The sequence below is a fragment of the Eurypyga helias genome, unplaced genomic scaffold, assembly GCF_000690775.1.
Source record: "Eurypyga helias isolate BGI_N326 unplaced genomic scaffold, ASM69077v1 scaffold7729, whole genome shotgun sequence".
NCBI classification, from domain to species: Eukaryota; Metazoa; Chordata; class Aves; order Eurypygiformes; family Eurypygidae; genus Eurypyga; species Eurypyga helias.
In genome coordinates, this window is record NW_010270055.1 from 835 (window position 1) to 19,363 (window position 18,529).

An 18,529-nucleotide genomic window follows, 5' to 3' on the forward strand; every position below is an offset into this window, starting at 1 on the left:
TAAAGCCACCTCGCTCCCAGACTGCGCTCAGGGCAGGTGCGGTGAGCGATCTGCTGTTTCCAGACCGACTGTCGGGGTGATCCGTTCTCTCCTCTGGGAGAAAGGCCAAGTGAGTAAAACACGGTGTAGGAAAACAGGTCATATTTGAGTTGCAGTTGGAGCAGGGGCAGATAATTCAGTGAGATGGGGATTTCCACTCCAGGAACAACCCGGTTCCGTAGTCCAGGAGATCCTTGTGTTCAGGCATCCAGCACGCGGTACCTCGCCATGGGCCGAGACAGGAAACGCGTTCCAGCGTGCGCAGAGCTGGCCAGGAGGAAACCAGATGCCGACAAACCCAAATCCTCAGGTGCTCGTAGGCGGCTGCGAGGACAAGACAATTTAGGTCCTCGTACTCCTCCGCTAGAACACTGTGATTTCAATTTCAGCCTCTTGCTGCATGGTTTGCCTCAATTCACAGCAGATCCTGTCCATCTTCTCGAAGGCTTGCCGTCCCTTTTCGCCTACGGAGAAGGAGAGAGATCCCATGCTGAGGAGCAGAAGGCAGCCAGAGACACCCCAACACGTGGTCCTTAGAGATAATTCTGGCGAGCTCAGAACAAGGTCACGACAGGATCTCAGCAGTGACAGACATGGCTCTAAGGCAACAGCGTTCCAAAACTGCCAGAGGCCAGCAGGGAAAGCCAGGCATTCCACAAACAGCCCCACGCGAGTAACCACCTGGAGCGTTATGGCTGGAAAACCTGGTTTGTAACACACGCGTTCTGTGAGGCACATTCCGGGATTGTCCAGAAGCCAGCACACGTCTAAGTGGTTTTGGGAAGAGAACAGGGAAATCACCATCTCCCAGGTAAACCGGAGATCCTCTGGGCATTCGGGATATTTACCCAGGTGGTTCTCCTTTGCCTCGGCAGGAGGCCAAGCACGGAGCAGCAGCAAACTGGGAACTCGCCTTTCCTCAGCAGCCCAGCTCCGCTGTGGCTCTACCGAACCCGGCTGGAGCGACAGGCAGCGAACCAGCATAAACCCTCTGGTTTGTGCTCCTCACCCCCCCGCTACTCCGAGAGGAACCACTTCAAGAAGAGTAGGAACATCCAAGTTAGCAGCAACTACTCGGTGTGGGCAGCCAGCAACGGTTACCAGCCCTGAGGAGCCTGTTGGTGCTCTGACACATAAACGGTCGTCAAATCCCGGAGCTGGAAGAGGCTTTATTGTTCAAAGTTCCTTCCTACGCCATCTAGGAGGAGAAATTGCCGATGGCAGTGCTGCTGTTAAGCCGCACGCCAGCAGCACTTCAGTGCCCACCCGCCACCTTGGTAAGAAGTTTGGTGGTTCTCAACGCCTCATCCTACAGTAACCGCCGTGGTCTGGTTCTACAGACGTCGGTGGGAGCCTCTGGTTCCTGTGCGTGGCGTGGTTCAGGACGGAGCCGTCCGTGAGACACTCCCCCTGTCCCGGGCGTGCTCAGGCCGCCCCTGGTCCCGCGCTCCGGAGCTGTTCTGTGGAAGACTTACCGAAGGAGAGTGTCGTTTCCCTGGCCGCGTTCCGCACTCGCTCTGATCCAGACTGGCACAGGTGGGCAACCTGCTCAATGCTCTCCACTCCCTGTTTGAGGAAAGGAAAAGTTGCTGCAGGGGTAGGTTTCAGCGAGCTGTGGTGACCGCTTCTTGCAAGATAAACACACACACACGCTCCCCTCTCCTCCCACACCTGAACTTTCTTGTCTCCCCAGGGTAGCAGCTTGCAGTCAGTTTTCCTGGGCACGCTCTCTCATCTCTGCTGCTTTCGCTCCTCTTTTAGGGCACGGAAGGGTGTGAGAGCTTGGGACTGTACCTTCAGTTAGCACAGACCGAGCCGAACCTGCGCTGAAGGAGCTGGGGCGGGTTGTGCAAGGGCAGGAGCTGCTCTGCAGTCTGACTGGGAGAACAACGCTCCGGTCTGTTGGGCCTATCGTGACTCCCTGCTTGTAACTACTAAACTACTCACTGTAATCCCCTGTGTGCAAAATGACCTGCCACAGACTGGAGGCTGTAGGAAAGCTTTAAATCTCTTCTGATAGTTCTCACGGCAGCACCAAAACTATTGCTATTGTCTGACGGTAACCAACTTGTTAAAACCAAAAACATGAACTGATTTAACTTTAAATTTCGATAGTTAAAGCTGACTGTTGCTCGTTTTCCTACACACCGGATGCCCCCCCGTCAGTGCGTGTTGTCCTTCAGCACCGACGATATTGCAGGAGTTGGAAACATCCTTTCTGCCACTGTACTGTGCCCTCCCATCAAACGGACACTCCAAGATGCCTGCAGCTCCCTCTGCCTGCTGCCTTTGGAACAGCAGCATTCATCCTCTGGCAGCCGAGGAGTTCGTTAATGCCAAAGAGAAGGAAACTGAAAAAGGAATGCTACCGGCTTAAAAAATAAAAATCTAGATGAGCTTTTGCACCTAGCAGTTTTGGCTGGACGTGCACAGAAAAAGGAGAGCTGAAAATACTTACTCTGAGGTTTTTGAGAGCCAAACACGCAGCTTGCTGAAGTCTTGCATCAGAGTCAGCTAAAACAGCAGTGTAAAAAAAGAGTGCCTGAATGACAAGAGCAAGAAGAAAGGCTGGATCAGCGTGAGGGCAGTCGAGCACTCGCACTCCGACCGACACAAGCAGGGGTTTACCGATCGGGAGCTGACTACAGGACACAGGCACTCCAGCACTGATGTAGGTTAGGTTCTAGGTGACGGGTTAACAAAGCGCGGAGAGGACACCAGTGCTATTCTGGGGTAAAACAGCTGCGACGGATTTCAGCATCTACTTTGATGCTTGCCAGGCTGGACAAGGCTTTGAGCAGCCTGGTCTAGTGGAAGGTGTCCCTGCCCATGGCAGGGGGTTGGAACTGGATGATCTTTAAGGTCCCTTCCAACCCAAACCAGTCTGTGATTCTATGAAAAACCAGTAAGAGCTGCCATCTGTACCTTCTCCCTGAAGTTCTTGTTTGCTGCTGCCCGGGAGAGGCAGGATGTGGCCGCTCTGCTGACGCGGTGGTTGTCGTCCAGCTGTAAAATCCCAAGTAGCCGTAAAGTCTGCGGCAGAGGCTGGAGCTTGTTCAGGCGCTTTCCTTTCAGTTTTTTAAGAGTCTTCAGCCGCCCAGGGCACTGCAGCTCCTCAATGAGCATTACTGCAAGGGAAAGGACCCAGCGTCACTGACAGACAAAGGAAGCCATTGTCAAGAAGACAAACTCCTCCCTAATCCTTTAGCCACAAGCCGTTATTCACAGGGCTCAAGAGCGAGCCAAGCTGGGCAGGAAGGAAATGGGGATGACTGTCCCTTTGACCACCCTGTCTTCTTTCCGTGTCATTGTTTCGTTTCCTCATGCCAGGACTGTCTGAGGAGCAGAGCAGAGATCCCTGTGAAACAGTGTCGGGGGCCGGGGAGATCCCCGCGAAACACAGGCGGGGCAGAGCAGAGATCCCTGTGAAACAGTGTCGGGGCACGGGGAGATCCCTGGTCCTTTTGGGACCCTGGGGCATGGAGTACAACACAGGGTGCAAAAGAACTCCTGCACCCCTGGGCGTTAGGGCAGGCGGTCTGGTCCCACAGCAAGGAAAACACCGTCAAGCAAAATACTTGAAGAACATGCATGAAAGATCTCACTGTACTGGTCAAAGAGCAAACCCTCTGTCTTTTAAAGAGTAAGAAATCAGGCACCGGGTTTAGAGTTTCAACCCAAAGAGTATGTCAGGTCTTTTTCACTGTCCAGCAACACACAAGTCCTTAGCCCCCCACCAGGTGAGCAGCACCGAAATAAGAATAAAGATGCACCCAGTATTAGTCTGCTTCAGAAAAGAAAGATTTCTTTAAACTAGTCCCAAGTTTTAAGGTACTTCCACAGGCTGGACTAGGCTGCAGCAAGGCAGTGGCTACCCCCTGCTCGAAAACGCACATCAGTAGCCTCTGACACGTTACTGCCATTGCCTGTGTCTGACTGCAGCTGCAAGAGTCACACAGAGCTACAGACTTGCTCAGGTTGCTGCCAGCCTTGCTTCTGCTTCAACTTCAGGGGCCCTGAAAGGTGGGTTCCGAGACAAACCCATCCTTCACACGGAGTTATTTACGGGAGTGAAGCGTCTTTTCTGTTCTAATGACCATTACGTGGTCCTAAGGGGAATTAAACAGAAACCAGAGCCATGGGCGTTCGCTGCTCAGAAAGTCACCCTGAGTCGTAAGCTGGGGAGCAGCAGCCCACTGCGGGGCCGGGCGGTTCAGGCGAGGGACCAAGCACCGCCATTACCTTCTTTGGCAAGTTTGCCCACGTGTTTCTCCAGGCTGGTAACGCGGCGTTTCTCCAGGTAGCTGTAGAATTGGAATAAAGTAACCAGTTCTCTCTGGAGGTCTGGAGAGGGGAGCAACCCGTCACAGGTGATGATCTGCTCTAGCAGCCTCTGCTGTACTGTAAGGAAGACGGAAAAGGAGCAAATGAAAGGTTGGCTGGATGGAGGCTGCTTGAAACAAGTAAGAGCTTTAGTTTATTTTTAAAAAGCACAAGGAGAGTTTTTAGCCGTGCAGTAAAATGAAGCCAGAGCGGCCTAGCACTCAAGGATGGGATTGGTACCTGCTTCTAATTGACCGGGGTATTTTTCCTTCACTTTGAGCATCAGTGTGTATTTCAGTGCATGACGGAATCTTTCTGCTGAAGCGAGAAAGATGCTGCTAGGCTCTGCAAGTTCGCTCCAGATTTTCAGATAGTGCTTCTTCTTTTTAGTCTTCTGAATAACTGGGAAAAAAAATCACATTTTAAAAAAAGTCAGTGGGATCCAGCAGATTTTGGCTTTTACGTGACAAGTAAGGCACCAGATGGCATATCCAGAGATGTGTCAGCATTAACCTGTACTTGAGTCACACAGAGTTTTGTTCAAAGCTGGAGGTTGCAGTACTCCAACACCTGCAAGCACAGATTTTACCAAGCCTGGGCTGAGCTCCTGAACTGACATTACAAGACCTGAATGACACCTAGCAGCTCTTCTGCCTCATGTTATTCATTCATCCCAGCATCCGAGTCAAGTTTCAGAAGGACTTTCTACGAGTTTAGCCATTTCCACTTCCATCACCAGGAGAGGTGCCATCCCCCAGCATGTGTGGGATGATCCTGTCTTGCGAGGGTCTTCGTCACAGGTGAAGAACTCTGAACCCCAGTGCGCAGGCCAAGGCAGGCCTGCTCTCACCAAACGCTTCAGAAGAGCACTTGAAGCAATACCCTGTGGTTTCTCACCACCATTTAAGCCCTGTAATTCCTCACTCGTACCTACAGAGGTGTGGAACTCGTGTTCTGCATTTAAGACTCCTCCACTTACCTCGCGCTGTACCAAAGGCCCTTTGCAGCTCTGATCCAGGGAACAGTTTATTCTCACATCCTTCAGGATAAAATCTGTCAGCAAATGCTTCCAACTAAAATTTGCAAAGACGAGAACAAAAGTCTCCCACTGAGCCAGTGTCATTTTGTCACACCCAACAGTCAGTGGAAGAGTTTAGTAGTGGGGAGGCCTGAGGTGGGAAAAGCCACACACCAAACTCCGCTTGCAAAGCTGTGCAGAATTTGGGCTGTTTGCTTACTCAGTGAAAGCAGAGATATAAAAGAGGGGTTTATTAAGGCTGTTCTGCTGCTCTTTGACTGCAAACTCCATCACCTGAGACACCCGTTTCTAAGACACACCAGTTCAGCTACTATTTCCTTGAGACAAACTTCTTCAAATCTTTCCCTTCCATGCAGGGGGAAAAACAAGCAAACGATGAGCCCTGGGTTTTTTATTAATCCAGGTATCAGAGCTGTTTTAAGCGTGTGAATGTCTGTAAGGAATTCAGAACGAGATCCTGATGTGCATGGGGAAGCTCCAGCAGAGTTACCTGCAACTCTCACACATCTGGCATGCTTTGGAATAATGCAGTTACTCACTTTCTTCAACAGACATATCCAAGACATCCCCCAGGACTCGTGTCTGCTCTGACACTTCTTCCAAAATCCTCTCCTGGACAACCCGGGCTACATTTGATGGCCTCAGTTTCTGAAATGCAACATGTTTATCTCAGTAGCTGAATCAAAGGCAGTATCAAAGCTCAAGATGAACGAGGATTTATTTCTTAAAATCAAACTACTAAAATCTGGGAGAAAACACAGCAGCTGCTCTTAGGCCTCTTCTCCCATCACAGCACGGACAGGTCACTTCTGAGTGCCCGGCTGCTCAGCAGAACAGGATGAGTAAATCACATGACGCTGGGACAGGCTGTCCGGCATTTGAAATCCTTCCCTGCCGCTGTCTGCTGGCAAGTGTGCCGCAGTCAGTGCCAACAGTGACACCGTCCTGTGCTGCCCGTCCTCATCACAGCCGGGACTCTGAGGATGATAAACGTCCTTGAGCACTATAACCAACATTAGTTGGGGAATGAGGTCTCAAGGGGAGGGCAGAGTTCGTTCCTGCCCTACTTGCCACCAGTTTCTTTCTAGCCATCGCAGTTTTTCATTCATTAAAAAACTGATCACCTACTGTCAACCCAAACCCGTCCTACTGCATGAGCACCCTGCTTTGGGCACAAAGGCGTTACTTAGAGCTTCAGCAAAACCCAGGGGCTAGAAAAAAGCAGCAGCATGTACGACATGTTCTGTGCATACACATGTACACACTACATTTCTTTTCACTCATCTGCTATTCCACTCCGAGTCTTCCTGCTTTAATAAAAGAACCAGCTGCATAATCACTTTTCTCCCTGACCAGAACCGCCAATTACAACCAGCACCCTGCAATCCCACAGGCTATTCCTTACCTGCAAAAGGCCCTTGCACAGCTTCAGATGAGTTATCAGAAGTGTGTCTAAGTTGTCATCACCAGTAGTTACCTCCCTTGTTTCTGTTCTCATGTCACAGCTCAGGGTCTGGAGCGTGTTGTCGTTGTACGTGCTGTTGAGATGGAGGGGAGAAAAGAAACAGTTAAAACTGTCATCACTAAATAAACACCAAGACGTGTGGTCTCAGTAGTAGCCTTCACACAAGTTGCAGAAGTACAAAACAGGTGGCACTTCACAGGTAACAGCATTTTTTACTGCTTTTATAACACCACTTAAAAACGTGAGGACTTGATGTCTAAAACTCATTCCAAGGCAGTAATACCAAATCACTTGATCCCACATGTGCTAGGAAAATCCCAGTTTGGGCAATCAATACCAGTACAAGATGTTTTCAGATAATGTGGCTTGAGTTGCTGGCTCATTTGCAGCAGGTGAACTGCAAAAGCAGCACATATAACTGACAAATCCACTGGTGTTCTCCCAGCTCAACAATACCAAGAGTGTGCTAAGTCTCCCAGGATCAGGCTCATAGCCCTGGGACATCAGTTCTAGTGCCATGCAAATGGCAAAACTGAATTCTAAAGAGAGAACAGGTAGAAGAGCTCTGTAAGTTATGCGTAGCTCTCTCCCTCCCAGTGCAGCATCATTCCAATAAGCCTCTTTCCCACAGCCTCGTGTTAGACCTTCCATCCCATCCTGGGGCTATCATTCTGCAATGTCCTCCCTAAGTGCAGTGCGAGTTTCCTGCCATTCCTGCAGGTATTCTGAATTATGAATCTCAGAGCATTCAACAGAACTGGTTTCTGGTTTGGGTGCTCATACCAACAGCAGCTCTGAGCAACCGTTAAGTAGCCAAGTACAGTGTATCGGCAGGTGTTCCTGGGAGCAGCCCTCCTTACCCCTCTCCTTCTCCCCTGTAACGACGTGCTGCACGTACATACCTGATACTGGCTGTTCTTACGCTTCCAAATAATGAAAGTTCATCAGCACTGCAGTCAGTGTTCAAAAAGTCAAAACTTTCCAGTACTGTCTCCACCATTAAACTTTCCATAGATGAATGTTTGTGGGGAAGCGTCTTTAGCTGTTGATGAAATGGGATACTGTTATTTGCAGTTATCAAGCCATTTTGCATGAGATCTCTGCTGGTTTTCATATCACTCTTAATAACAAATCAATTTGCTTTTCTCATCTCATTCTTAATGCACCAGGAAAGTCAATTCTTGGTACAGCAATCTGATCCCAAAATAATGTCGCTAATTAAATTCAAAATATGCTTCAGTATTTTAATCTGTCTGTATTCCTTTTTGGATTTCTATGCCTGTTAAGGTCAGTAGGAGAGCTGATTTTCTCTTCAATTTCTGCCATTAGTGCAATTTTCACTTATTTCCTGTTTCAGATCTATAAGTAGCAACCTTAGGAGTCTGTTGCATTCCAACACAGTATCCAAGAACTTTGATATCAATAGTGGATTTCATGGGGCCACTAACTTTCCCCCTCCCGTTGGAAAGGCTGCTTAGAGAGCACTCGGTTTGGGGTTTTTCATTTCTGTTTTTAAAGCAGGTGCACTGGAATAGGAAGTCAGTGCAGTTTTGTTACCGTCACCATAGATGAAGTCGTACAGTATCCTGTCTCCCAACTCTGCACACCAGCCCCTTGTGCTACAGTGCTACCAACTCTGCAATGTCACCCACTGCTTGCAGAAAGCTCTTCTCCAGGGCCTTTCCTCTAAAGAAAGAAGCATTTTCAGCATCATACGACTTGTCAGAGAGACTGAACTGCCTGCAAAAGCTAGATGGTCCTGGAGAAACAGTAGCTTTGGTGAACTGATACAAGTCATCTCAAGGTATACTAAATCTGAAAAACATCCAAAAAAGTTAGAAGCAAACCAAAATGCAGAAGCTGTGGCATAGAGCTCAGATGCTGCTCAGCCCAGTTTCCACTTTGACTGCACGCCCTCTTTATTTCTTTCCCAGATTAGTGATCAGCACACAGCATTTGCAGGCTGTCTCCTGAGCAGTTCGCTCTCCCCGCCGCCTTTTCTGAGCAGGGGCTGACCTCTGCTGGCCAAACGTACTTTTTGGGAACGTGCCATTGATACATCCTTAAAGCAAATCCACCACAAGGTCACGGAACTTCCACAGTTTTAGGAGTAACAGTGGAAACTACACCATCTACCAAGAGTAAGACACCACCTTACCTTTAATTTATCCCTCAGAGATGAAACCTGGTATTCCAATTTCCCCAGTTGGGCTTGCCCCAAATCATGTAATTTCAGCAAACTTAACACTTCTTGGAGAGTCTTATCAACTGACATTGTACGTCCATCTAGCTTCAGGTCATTTGCAGCATTCAAGCTTTTTTGGCTAATGTCTTCTTGCTCTGGCAGACAGCGATTTCTGGTCTGGTTGAAAGAATTTCTACTACCTTTGTGACGATTTAGAAAATTAGATGGGGTATTTGGAAATCCATCCCCACACGGGGTCTTCTTCAGGATATCTAGAGTTGTATGATTTGGGAGAGGATGCTGTCGCTCTTCTGCACAATCCTCCTGAACAATCACCAATGGTAATGTCCTGTGGTCTGAAGCTGGAGTTGGATTTCTGGATTCTGTCCCTTTCTGATCCTCAGAGCTGAACGAGTCCGCCTCACTTGTCTCCGCAGGGTTGTGAGGCTTGCTCCTCCCATGTACCTCAAAATCACAGGCAGCCAAGTAGCTGAATATGCTGGGAGGCTGGGCTTCATCGCTTACATCCCCTTGGTTCTGCCTTTGTTGCAAGACAGACTGCAAACAGACCCGTAAGTGAGCACATACGCAATGGAGAAGCATGAGATAGTGTTAGAGTACCTAACCCTAGGACAGAGAACTACGGTTTCCTGTTCTTGGAAGTGTAACACACCCAAACCCATCAAAACCACAGGGCTCTTCTGCAGAAGGGAGCCAGGCCAGCATAGCCTGGACAACAGGAGCTACTGAAACAAAGTACAAAGCGCCTACTGGGTGACCTAAGTGGAGTCTAGTGACTGTGCTTTAGGCCTTTCAGGTACAAGTTACTGAGACAGCTAAAAAAATGTTTCTGGAAAAAGAATCTTGCCAAGCAGCAAGATTTATTTCCTTTCCCATCAGCTCAGGACAAGATGTGAATGGTTAGAGGAAATGCTCCTTTTTCAGTGTCTAACATACCCTGTATAAATAATAAACCATTCTGAAGAGGACTGCATGTTCTGCTGCTCTGGTGAGGCAACGCCAAACCTGACAGACTTGATGTTGGGGAACATATAAATGATGTTGTCAGTATTTGAGATGTATGGCAGAATTAACAGGATCAGGTAAAACAGCCATTAAACCAAAACCCTCTTGAATGAATGAGAAGGACAGGGTTTCTATTCCCCTGGGCTACACTGGACAAAAAACGGGGTTGAGGAAGAGGAAGGCTTGTTTCATGTAACACCTCAAAGATGCCATTCTGCTCCACTGCTACTGCACAGATTGGTTCCTACTTTGGTTCCCAGCATAGACTATTAGAGCAGATGCTCACATCCCTACTATTCTAGCTGCCAAGAGGAATATTTGGCAGAGTTTGGGGTTGTTCAGGGTGTTTCTGTTTGTTTGTTTTTTTTGGTTTTGTTTTTTTTTTTTAACAAAAATCTAAAATGGAACTCAAAAGCATAGGGGCTAAAAGAAAAAAAAAAAACACAACAAAGACCCAAAATAAACTGCAAAGGCCCTGGAGTGCTCCGTTCTCACACTTCTGAGCGCGTAATCTAATCCAAAAATCAGGGCCTAGGTCTGTGTTTTGTACTTTGCTTTCCTCAGCGTACTCACCAGGTAGTATTTCTCTCTGAAGCTGGGAGTATTTGGTGGGGTCCAGTTGTAGAACGAGCTCTTCCTGCTACCCACAGAAAACTTGGCAGTGCTTCCAGGTGACAAAAACAGGTTCTCTGTGTCAAAGGGGCTGTAGCAGAAGACACAAAGGCCTAAGTGTCAGTAAGACCAGAAAGCACAGAAGTGTTCAGCAGCAGGAACAGCTGTTGGGATTAGAACTGTAACATTTAGTAAAGAACACAGGGAATAAAAGGAAGGAGAGGCCACCTCTCTGATCAATACCTTTGTTGCACCAGCAGAGAAAGAGGTATGCGAAAAGGTTGTGTATTTTACACAGAGTTCTCAGCACCCTTTAGACAGAGACCTGTGCCACAGCCTTTGGAAGAGTCCAGTGGGCCAAAAGGCTGCAGTGCTCCCTGTCCTGAGTGTCCTCGCAGACAACCGTGCTGGCAAGTGCAGCACAGGCTGCTTGCTGGCAGACACTGCACAGACATACTCCACACCAGACAGGAAGGAAAAATGTAACATGTAATAAAGGAAAATTGTCATTAATTTCCCTCCTGCAGAGCTCACACCTCCTGGAAAAGCCACTTAAAACCTTCACTATCCTTCAAATATTAATAAACAACTCCTCCAGCTGGCAGAGGAAGCTCGTGCAGTGGCATCTGGCAAGGTCTGTGGTTCACACAGTCATGGACGAGTCCAGTTGTAGCCCCGGAGGACACTGACTATGGTCTACAAGGGTTTGACAAGCTCTGTTCTGAAGACTTCCTAATTACCTACTGCATCACAGGCATTAATTTCCCAACTCCTTTGCAAAGCAGGCTAAGGAAACCTGAACGAGCTGTCTCCCAAAATGCAACTCAATAAACCAGGAGAGGGAAAACAGAGTCAAGTAAAGCAAGCTGGGTTTTTTCTGCATGTTACTTTTGTTCCCTACTTATATGCCTTGTGGCACAAAAAGAAAGTTAGCTTTTCCACTTAAGCAATGGCATTTTGGAAAAAAGTGAATTGTTTATAGCAAGTATGTAATCTTACAGATGTGAATATAATGACCAATCAGTAGGATGAAGTCAGCTGCATGTCACTGTACAATACAGAACACCAGGAGTCTGAAAAAGCCAAACAGTAACGAGGACTAATCGATTAGAGGGAAATGAACTTCTGCTCTCTAGCCAAAGTTGAAAAGCAGAGCTGCAATTCTCTGTATCTGCTCACGTAAGCACAGGGACGATCCTCAGCAGCATCCCGCTGTGCAACACACCGCTGTCTTCCTCAGCACGGAGGTAAAGCTCCATGAGCTCGCCGAATACAGGTTAATTGGCTAAATTAAACAGTGCCACCCAGCTGGGGCTCATCAAACAGGTCAGTCCCATGCAGTCCCATCAACCACCATCTGCATCGCCTCACTGTGCAAAAAATAAATCGGGTTTCTGACAGTAAGAGCCTTTCAGCCAAAGCCTGCTATGTTTACTGATGGAAGCAAATTACTCCTATGCACGGCATTTCCTAAGAAGAGTCAGAGATCCATTCCTCAGATTTTTCATTTTTAGGTTTTAATACAGCAATGCAGTAATGCAAAATGACACTTTGGAGGAGAGGGACAGGAATAACAAGCTAAATCTGTTTTGCCTCTGACAATAACTAGAACCCTCCAGGAAAACACAGCCACTCAGCTGCCCCCCAAACAAGCACACGCTCCCCGTTACTGTGAGATCGTGACTTGGGAGAGCAAGGCGAAGGGTGAAGGAAAGAATGAAGTCTGCTGTGTAGCACCTAGTATCTCTTGACTGTAAGCTCTTTGGGCATGATCCGTCATCCCGTTCCACACTTCCACAGAAACAAAACATCATGCTGGGACAGACCTGTGAATCCATCTCTCCCAGCACCTTGACATTGACAGGAGCCAGTAGGGGATATTCAGGGGAAAAGCACAGGAAATAAGCCAAGTAGTAGGCTTTCCCCAGACATATGCTCAAATTTGAGGCAATCCATAGCTTAGATCTGTCACGCACCAGACTTTGCAAGCAGACTATCGCCTCTAATTATCACACGCTTTTCCTTAGTTTGTCTAGTCACTTCCTGAATTCACTGACACAAAAGTCTCTGTGTAGGTCAAAAGTACACAAGAACTTCATTATTTAACTTGACATTGTGGAACAAGTAGTTTGACTGGGGGGCTGTCTGTGGCTGAGAGAAACAGTGGCTAATCCTTTCCTTTCCACATTCCCCGCTGTGAATGTCTATGCACCTGTACAACATTACCCATCAATGCCTCTCCAAGGCTGGAGGGTTCTGTATAAAAGTGGAAGCAGCCCCACTTCTCCAATTATCTTTGCTGTACTTATTCCTTTTCTATATTGACAAACACAGCGGCCTTTGGTTGTGACTCATCACAATATTGGCATTAAATGCACAACACTACGATGCCATTGTCATTAAGGCCAATGCGAACGCAGCACGTAACTCTCCTTTAGCTTGCCTTGGCACCACGGCAGGACTTCAGTGTTCAGGTCCAAAGCACACAACCCAGCCTGACCTTGAAGGGGTTTACAGTTCACCAGAGCTCGTGCTTCCCAGACTGAGCCTCTCACGACATCAGAAGCTTTGCATCCACACACATTCAGAGGTGCCTCAGCACTGCCAGCACTGAGCATGGATACCCAGTGAGATATTATTTTGTCATAACCACCAAGCCTATGGAGGGATGAAACACTTGAGATTCCTACCATTTCCCTCACCCTGCTGCATGTTTCTGTTGGGTGTGTAAGGACACTTCCTGGTCTGTGTTCTCAGAGAAACATCAGTAGTGGGGCAGAGCATATAGGAGCTGAGGTCAGTCAGTCTTCAGTCCCCAAGGATTGCATCCCTTTCTCCCATGGCCAAACCTGTGCCCTAATCCCTCTCCTGCTGCCCAGTCGCTCCATGGATTAGATACCACTGGGCCAGGAGGGCTCTTGGTGGACAGACCTGTCTGAATCCCACTACTACACGTGTGAATCTGGACTTGTGTTAACATGCAAAAACAATTCTGGTCAACTGGGTTGGACTCGCTGTTAATCATCAGATTTCTTCCCACCCCCTGCACACCCATGCAATTTTAACAGTGAGATTGTTGTTAGGTTTCTCCTACCCATTAAAGCATAAGCATGGGTTTTAAGGTTAACACGGCTTCTCACAAGACTAAGAGATGAAAACATCACTTCCAGCAAGAGCAGAGATGCACTGATGGGATATTGCCTAAAGACACCTGCATGAGTAACTACCTAGTCACATAAATTTGTGTCTGTAAGAGCAAGACTGTCAGTAGGTATGTGTCAAGAAAAAAAGTGCCAGACTTTCCTTTTTTATTCTCCCTTAAGGTTTTTTTTCCCATCCTACTCCATGAACCCTTGTGACCAGGCCAGCACATGCTCGAAGCAGGCAGAAATTACAAGCGGGGTTCTGGCTGGCTGGTACCCTTAGATCCCAGTACGGGGTGCTAACTGAAGCTCTGAAAAAGAGAATATAGGCTTTCTCTTTGTCCTTCACGCAAGAGACAGAATTCAGGCTGCTGTTTAGGTTGGCAAAAAACACAAAGTCTTCTGCCAAACTGGCCAACAAAGCCATTCTGCAACAGGCCCAAGCTCATTCACGCTCCTCATGGCATAATCTACAAAGGAGCTGAAGGAACTTTTGTTAGAGCCCAGACGACTAGTGGCCTATTTAAAGAAAATATACATTTAGAAGTGAAAGACTGATCTACGTTTGGATTTCTCACAAAGCAGATCTACATTGAAAGCTTGCCTCTCAAGGAAGTTTGGGCAAATCAGCTGGATTCGTTTAGTTATTCTTAAATCAAAGAAAAGAGCAGCTGTTATTTTGAGCTCTCCATCTTTGAAAAAAGAAACACCCTGAGTTATCACCAGGCAACTTCTCTTTTCTGTAAACAACTTCAGCAAACAGGCTGCCAAAGAGCAGGAGCCTGCCAGCTCCGCGCAGAAGTGCTCTGGAGAATCCACTTGGTAGGATACCAATGCATTTCACAGAACTTAAAACACAGCAGAGACAAAGCCAGAGTTTTCTCATGCACTGAAAAATTCCAAGTGGGGATTAACTCCCAAAGAAAATGCATCTTTGGCATCAAAATACCATGGAAGTGCTCGCCTTGCCAGTCCAAAGCTGCACTCTGAGCTGCGAGCTACTGCAACAATCAAGCGTCAACATAATTTGAATTCTATTTTTCTAGACAATCTAGTCACAAATATAATTAGCTTTTCAGATTTAGGCTGTTATTTGGGCAACTATGGAATAACCCACAATAGGAAGGGGATTTCCTCATACAGCCCTTTGGAAGAACAACTTATGTGCCTAATTATTTAGACAATTACTGACAGTGAGGAAGTAGATCCAACAAAAGTAAATGAAGTCAATCTCTGGTAGATGCCATTTGTGTGTGGTCGACAAGAAGAGAGTAGAAGTGATTTCCTCCATACTCCACTACAAGTGCGCCATCTCTTGGTGCAGCATTTCCCATATGATGTCAAAACCAGATTTTATACCCAGTTCAATAAAGAAAGTATGTCTCCTTCACTGCATAAGTGAAGCTTCTTAAGATGCTAGGCTCAAAATCAGGGAAAAAGGGACTTCTCTTATAAGAAAAGCATGTCTGCAAGCAAAGGATTTTGCCTCCAGTCCATTCTGCTTCAAAACAGCGGATAGAGCTTTTGATCATTTCACATCTAGATTAAAGCCAATGCAAGTTTTGGTGGCATGTGTTTGTTTCAGGGTGAGAGGTGACAAATAAAGGCATTGGACTTTGCTGGGCCTGTACTAAGAGTTCATATATTCTTCCGTGCCCCTCTTCTCTCCTTCCTTCCTCAACACTAAGACATGTGAATGTCAAAACTGCAGAATATTTGAATTGGCCTTCATTTAAAAGGGCTGTCATTTTGAGACTTAGTTTTATGTAATTTTAAGACTTAGTTTTACTTTAAAATATACATATATAAGGCATCTTGCACCATCCCCGCTCCACACAGTTTTCAATAACTCTACCATGAATATCTCTGCTTCCCGAGTCAAATGGGAATATGTACATAGCCAGGCATGAGAAAGAGGAAGTTTCATAGGGCATATAATGCAATATCACCACAAGCTTGTGGAACTATGCTTTGTCACCCAACTAGTGACACTAGTGAGCTAGTGGCTCAGCTTCTCAAATGAGAAACAGAGGCCTCAAAAGTCTCAGAGCAGCTGCAGCACCTCAGCAAAACATACTACTGCCTGTTGATAGATCTCAGGAGGAAAACGTGTCATAAACAGGTGCAGGTAAAACTGCTGCGTGAATTTATTTCTCATTGACGCAGAGCAACGTGTGTGTTTGAAAATAATTTTCAGACGCTGTTGCCAAGACAGCATCTTGCTGTCTTGTTCCAGCTCAATGGCCTGTACAAGTCAACAGTAAGTGTCCAGGAACCACAGTGTACACAAGAGACATTCAGAAAACTGTATGATGATCAATAAAGTTTTTCTTTCCCCAAACCCAGAAACACAACCTGAAAACTGCTTGTCAACACTTGAACAGGAATTGTAACAGAAAACCTTTGTGGCATTTCTCCTGCTGGTGGCTTAAAAGACTGCCACAAGGTTTAAGATGCTTCCAAAGGTAACTGAAAGTAGGAACAGGGTATTAAGACCTGAAAAATGCAGGTCTCTTCTACCCAGAGAGGCTGCGGGTGCCCCATCCCTGGCCATCTTCAAGGCCAGGCTGGATGAGGCTTAGAGCAACCTGGTCTAGTGGAAGGTGTCCCTGCCCATGGCAGGGGGGTTGGAACTAGGTGATCTTTAAGGTCCCTTCCAACCCAAACCATTCCATGAGTCTATGAAAAAATCAAGTCTAATTGTAAAATATACTTGGTTACTTTACCCTAAAGGCCGGGAAAACTTCTCTTAGTGAAAGATCTGTTGTGTGATCTGCCAAATGTGTCAGAGAGCAAATTCAACCCATACAACTTTTCTTTTTTTTTGGGTAATTTTTAAGAAAATAAGAAACCAGCACAGCCAGAGAAGAGTTGTATAAAGCTGAGTCATAGGTGAGTCTGGCCTGCAAGGCATAGCTCCGTGCCCTTTTTAACAGGAACTGGACAGCCTTTAGGCTTTCCCTGGAGAACACCTAGATCCACACATCATCACAAAAAATCCCTTTCAAGAAGATGCTTATGGAGGTGTGTTCAAATGCCTCTTTGCCATGTTGGGTTGGGAAGAACATAGAACTGCAGCAAGCCATATACAAAAGTCCAAGTGAAAAGTGCCCATTGTTTAATTGGGCACTTCATTAAGACAGCAGTACATGGAAACAGGTTAAAAAGTTTTGATTTGCTGTAGTCACGACTCTTAGCATGGACCACCAGCCCCATAAAGCCAAAATAACAGTACTACCTCAAAAATCCATGGTGATGTGACTAGAGTGAGGAAGAATTTCCAGTACAGCATCCACAAAAGTGAGAATTTGCTTTTAATAACATCAGTACTTCACTAAAAAAGCCAATTTACAAATTTAAATTAAGAAACAATCTAACAAATCACAGTCACCATGAAAATACTCAGCTGTTTGAAAAGTGCATCTGTAAAAAAGCTTCCCTGTAGTGCACAAACAGGCCTTATATTGGTAACTGTAATCACAGTGCAAATATGAAGGTGCTGAGTCTTGAGGAAAGCTTCATCTTTAACAAATTGTGAACTAGCAATAGTGATTGTCCTAAAATTTCCACTATATATTTTTCATTGTGCGTTGAAGCGGCTATTTTTAGTTTCATCACCTTTAAGGTTATTGTTCATGTTTGTACATACACTGCTTGGGGATAGACTTGAATGCTCACTCTGATGAGTAGTGAGCTCAGTAAAAGCCTGCTAGTCAGTTCACGCAGCTAGTTATGGCCCTGGTAACACCAAAGAACTGAAGGGTGATAGAAAGGCCCCTTCCCTCCACCCCTTCCTGAGGACTGGTCCCACAGAATCAGAGATCAGGCACAGCAGATGGGCTTGCTGTGGGGAAGCATGTGGCTGCTATCTATCCTGCACCTGCTCTGCAAACAGAAAGAGGACTATGATGTTGAATGCTACTAAGTTACATACTTTGGAGCCTTTAATTTATTTCAAGTGTTCAGCTCCAGGTTTTTTCATCTGAAGCTGTACTTACTTCCAGAGGACCTCCAGCTGTAGCTTGATGGTGCCCAGTTCAGTTATATCCACAATGATTGCCTGAGGCTTGGTTGTAAAGAAGTTTATGCTGTCACACGTCACAACACCAACTAGAATAGTGGCCAGGCCTCGCAGCTCGGTTACCTGTGAGGACAAACATACCCGTTTTCATCTTACCAGACAGTCCTCAGTCACATGCATGGGAAGCAGAACAATCCAGGCTCAGACCTGCTCCGAGGCCCACAACAAACTCAAAACCTTGATACTCAATTCTGGGCTCCTGAACTGCTGTGAGCTGTATCCCCACATGGAATGTGTCAGAGTTGGCTAGTGAAGAAGAAAGGAGTTTGATGAGTTGAGGGGGAGAGACAGAGCTGTACAGCACTTCCGACAATTGCTGCTGTCAGACCAGGATTTTAAGAAAAATTAGTCTGAAATTTGGAAATTGTAGCTCTGGCATACGTACAAGTATTTGTCATTTACAGTACAGAGTCTAACTTGTCCACATATTGGAACACCACTGCCACAAAATACATATTACAGAGAACATTAGCCTTCCTACACTAGACAATTTCATCTCCTGGTTGTGTAAGAATCTGGAAGAACAATTGTCTGCACCCACTGTGACCTTCCTAACTGTCTGAGCTCAGCTACGGACCAAAATCAGAACTTGGGTCAGTTCTTCCCTCCAGCTCTG

General features: G+C 46.6%; 1 protein-coding gene across 1 annotated transcript in view; it reads right to left on the bottom strand.

Moving 5' to 3' along the window:
• Nucleotides 1-402: 402 nt before the first annotated feature.
• Nucleotides 403-18,529, bottom strand: part of FAM65C (family with sequence similarity 65, member C) — a 30,665-nt gene continuing 12,538 nt past the window's right edge. The window contains exons 10-21 of the mRNA XM_010158294.1: nucleotides 17,831-17,976; nucleotides 10,651-10,780; nucleotides 9,025-9,609; nucleotides 7,769-7,908; nucleotides 6,807-6,939; nucleotides 5,941-6,049; nucleotides 4,603-4,764; nucleotides 4,282-4,440; nucleotides 2,965-3,167; nucleotides 2,498-2,581; nucleotides 1,515-1,605; nucleotides 403-503 (exon numbers count right to left, since the gene is read on the bottom strand). Of these exons, the coding sequence (XP_010156596.1) occupies nucleotides 403-503; nucleotides 1,515-1,605; nucleotides 2,498-2,581; nucleotides 2,965-3,167; nucleotides 4,282-4,440; nucleotides 4,603-4,764; nucleotides 5,941-6,049; nucleotides 6,807-6,939; nucleotides 7,769-7,908; nucleotides 9,025-9,609; nucleotides 10,651-10,780; nucleotides 17,831-17,976 (2,043 nt within the window). The remainder of the gene's footprint in view (nucleotides 504-1,514; nucleotides 1,606-2,497; nucleotides 2,582-2,964; nucleotides 3,168-4,281; nucleotides 4,441-4,602; nucleotides 4,765-5,940; nucleotides 6,050-6,806; nucleotides 6,940-7,768; nucleotides 7,909-9,024; nucleotides 9,610-10,650; nucleotides 10,781-17,830; nucleotides 17,977-18,529) is intronic.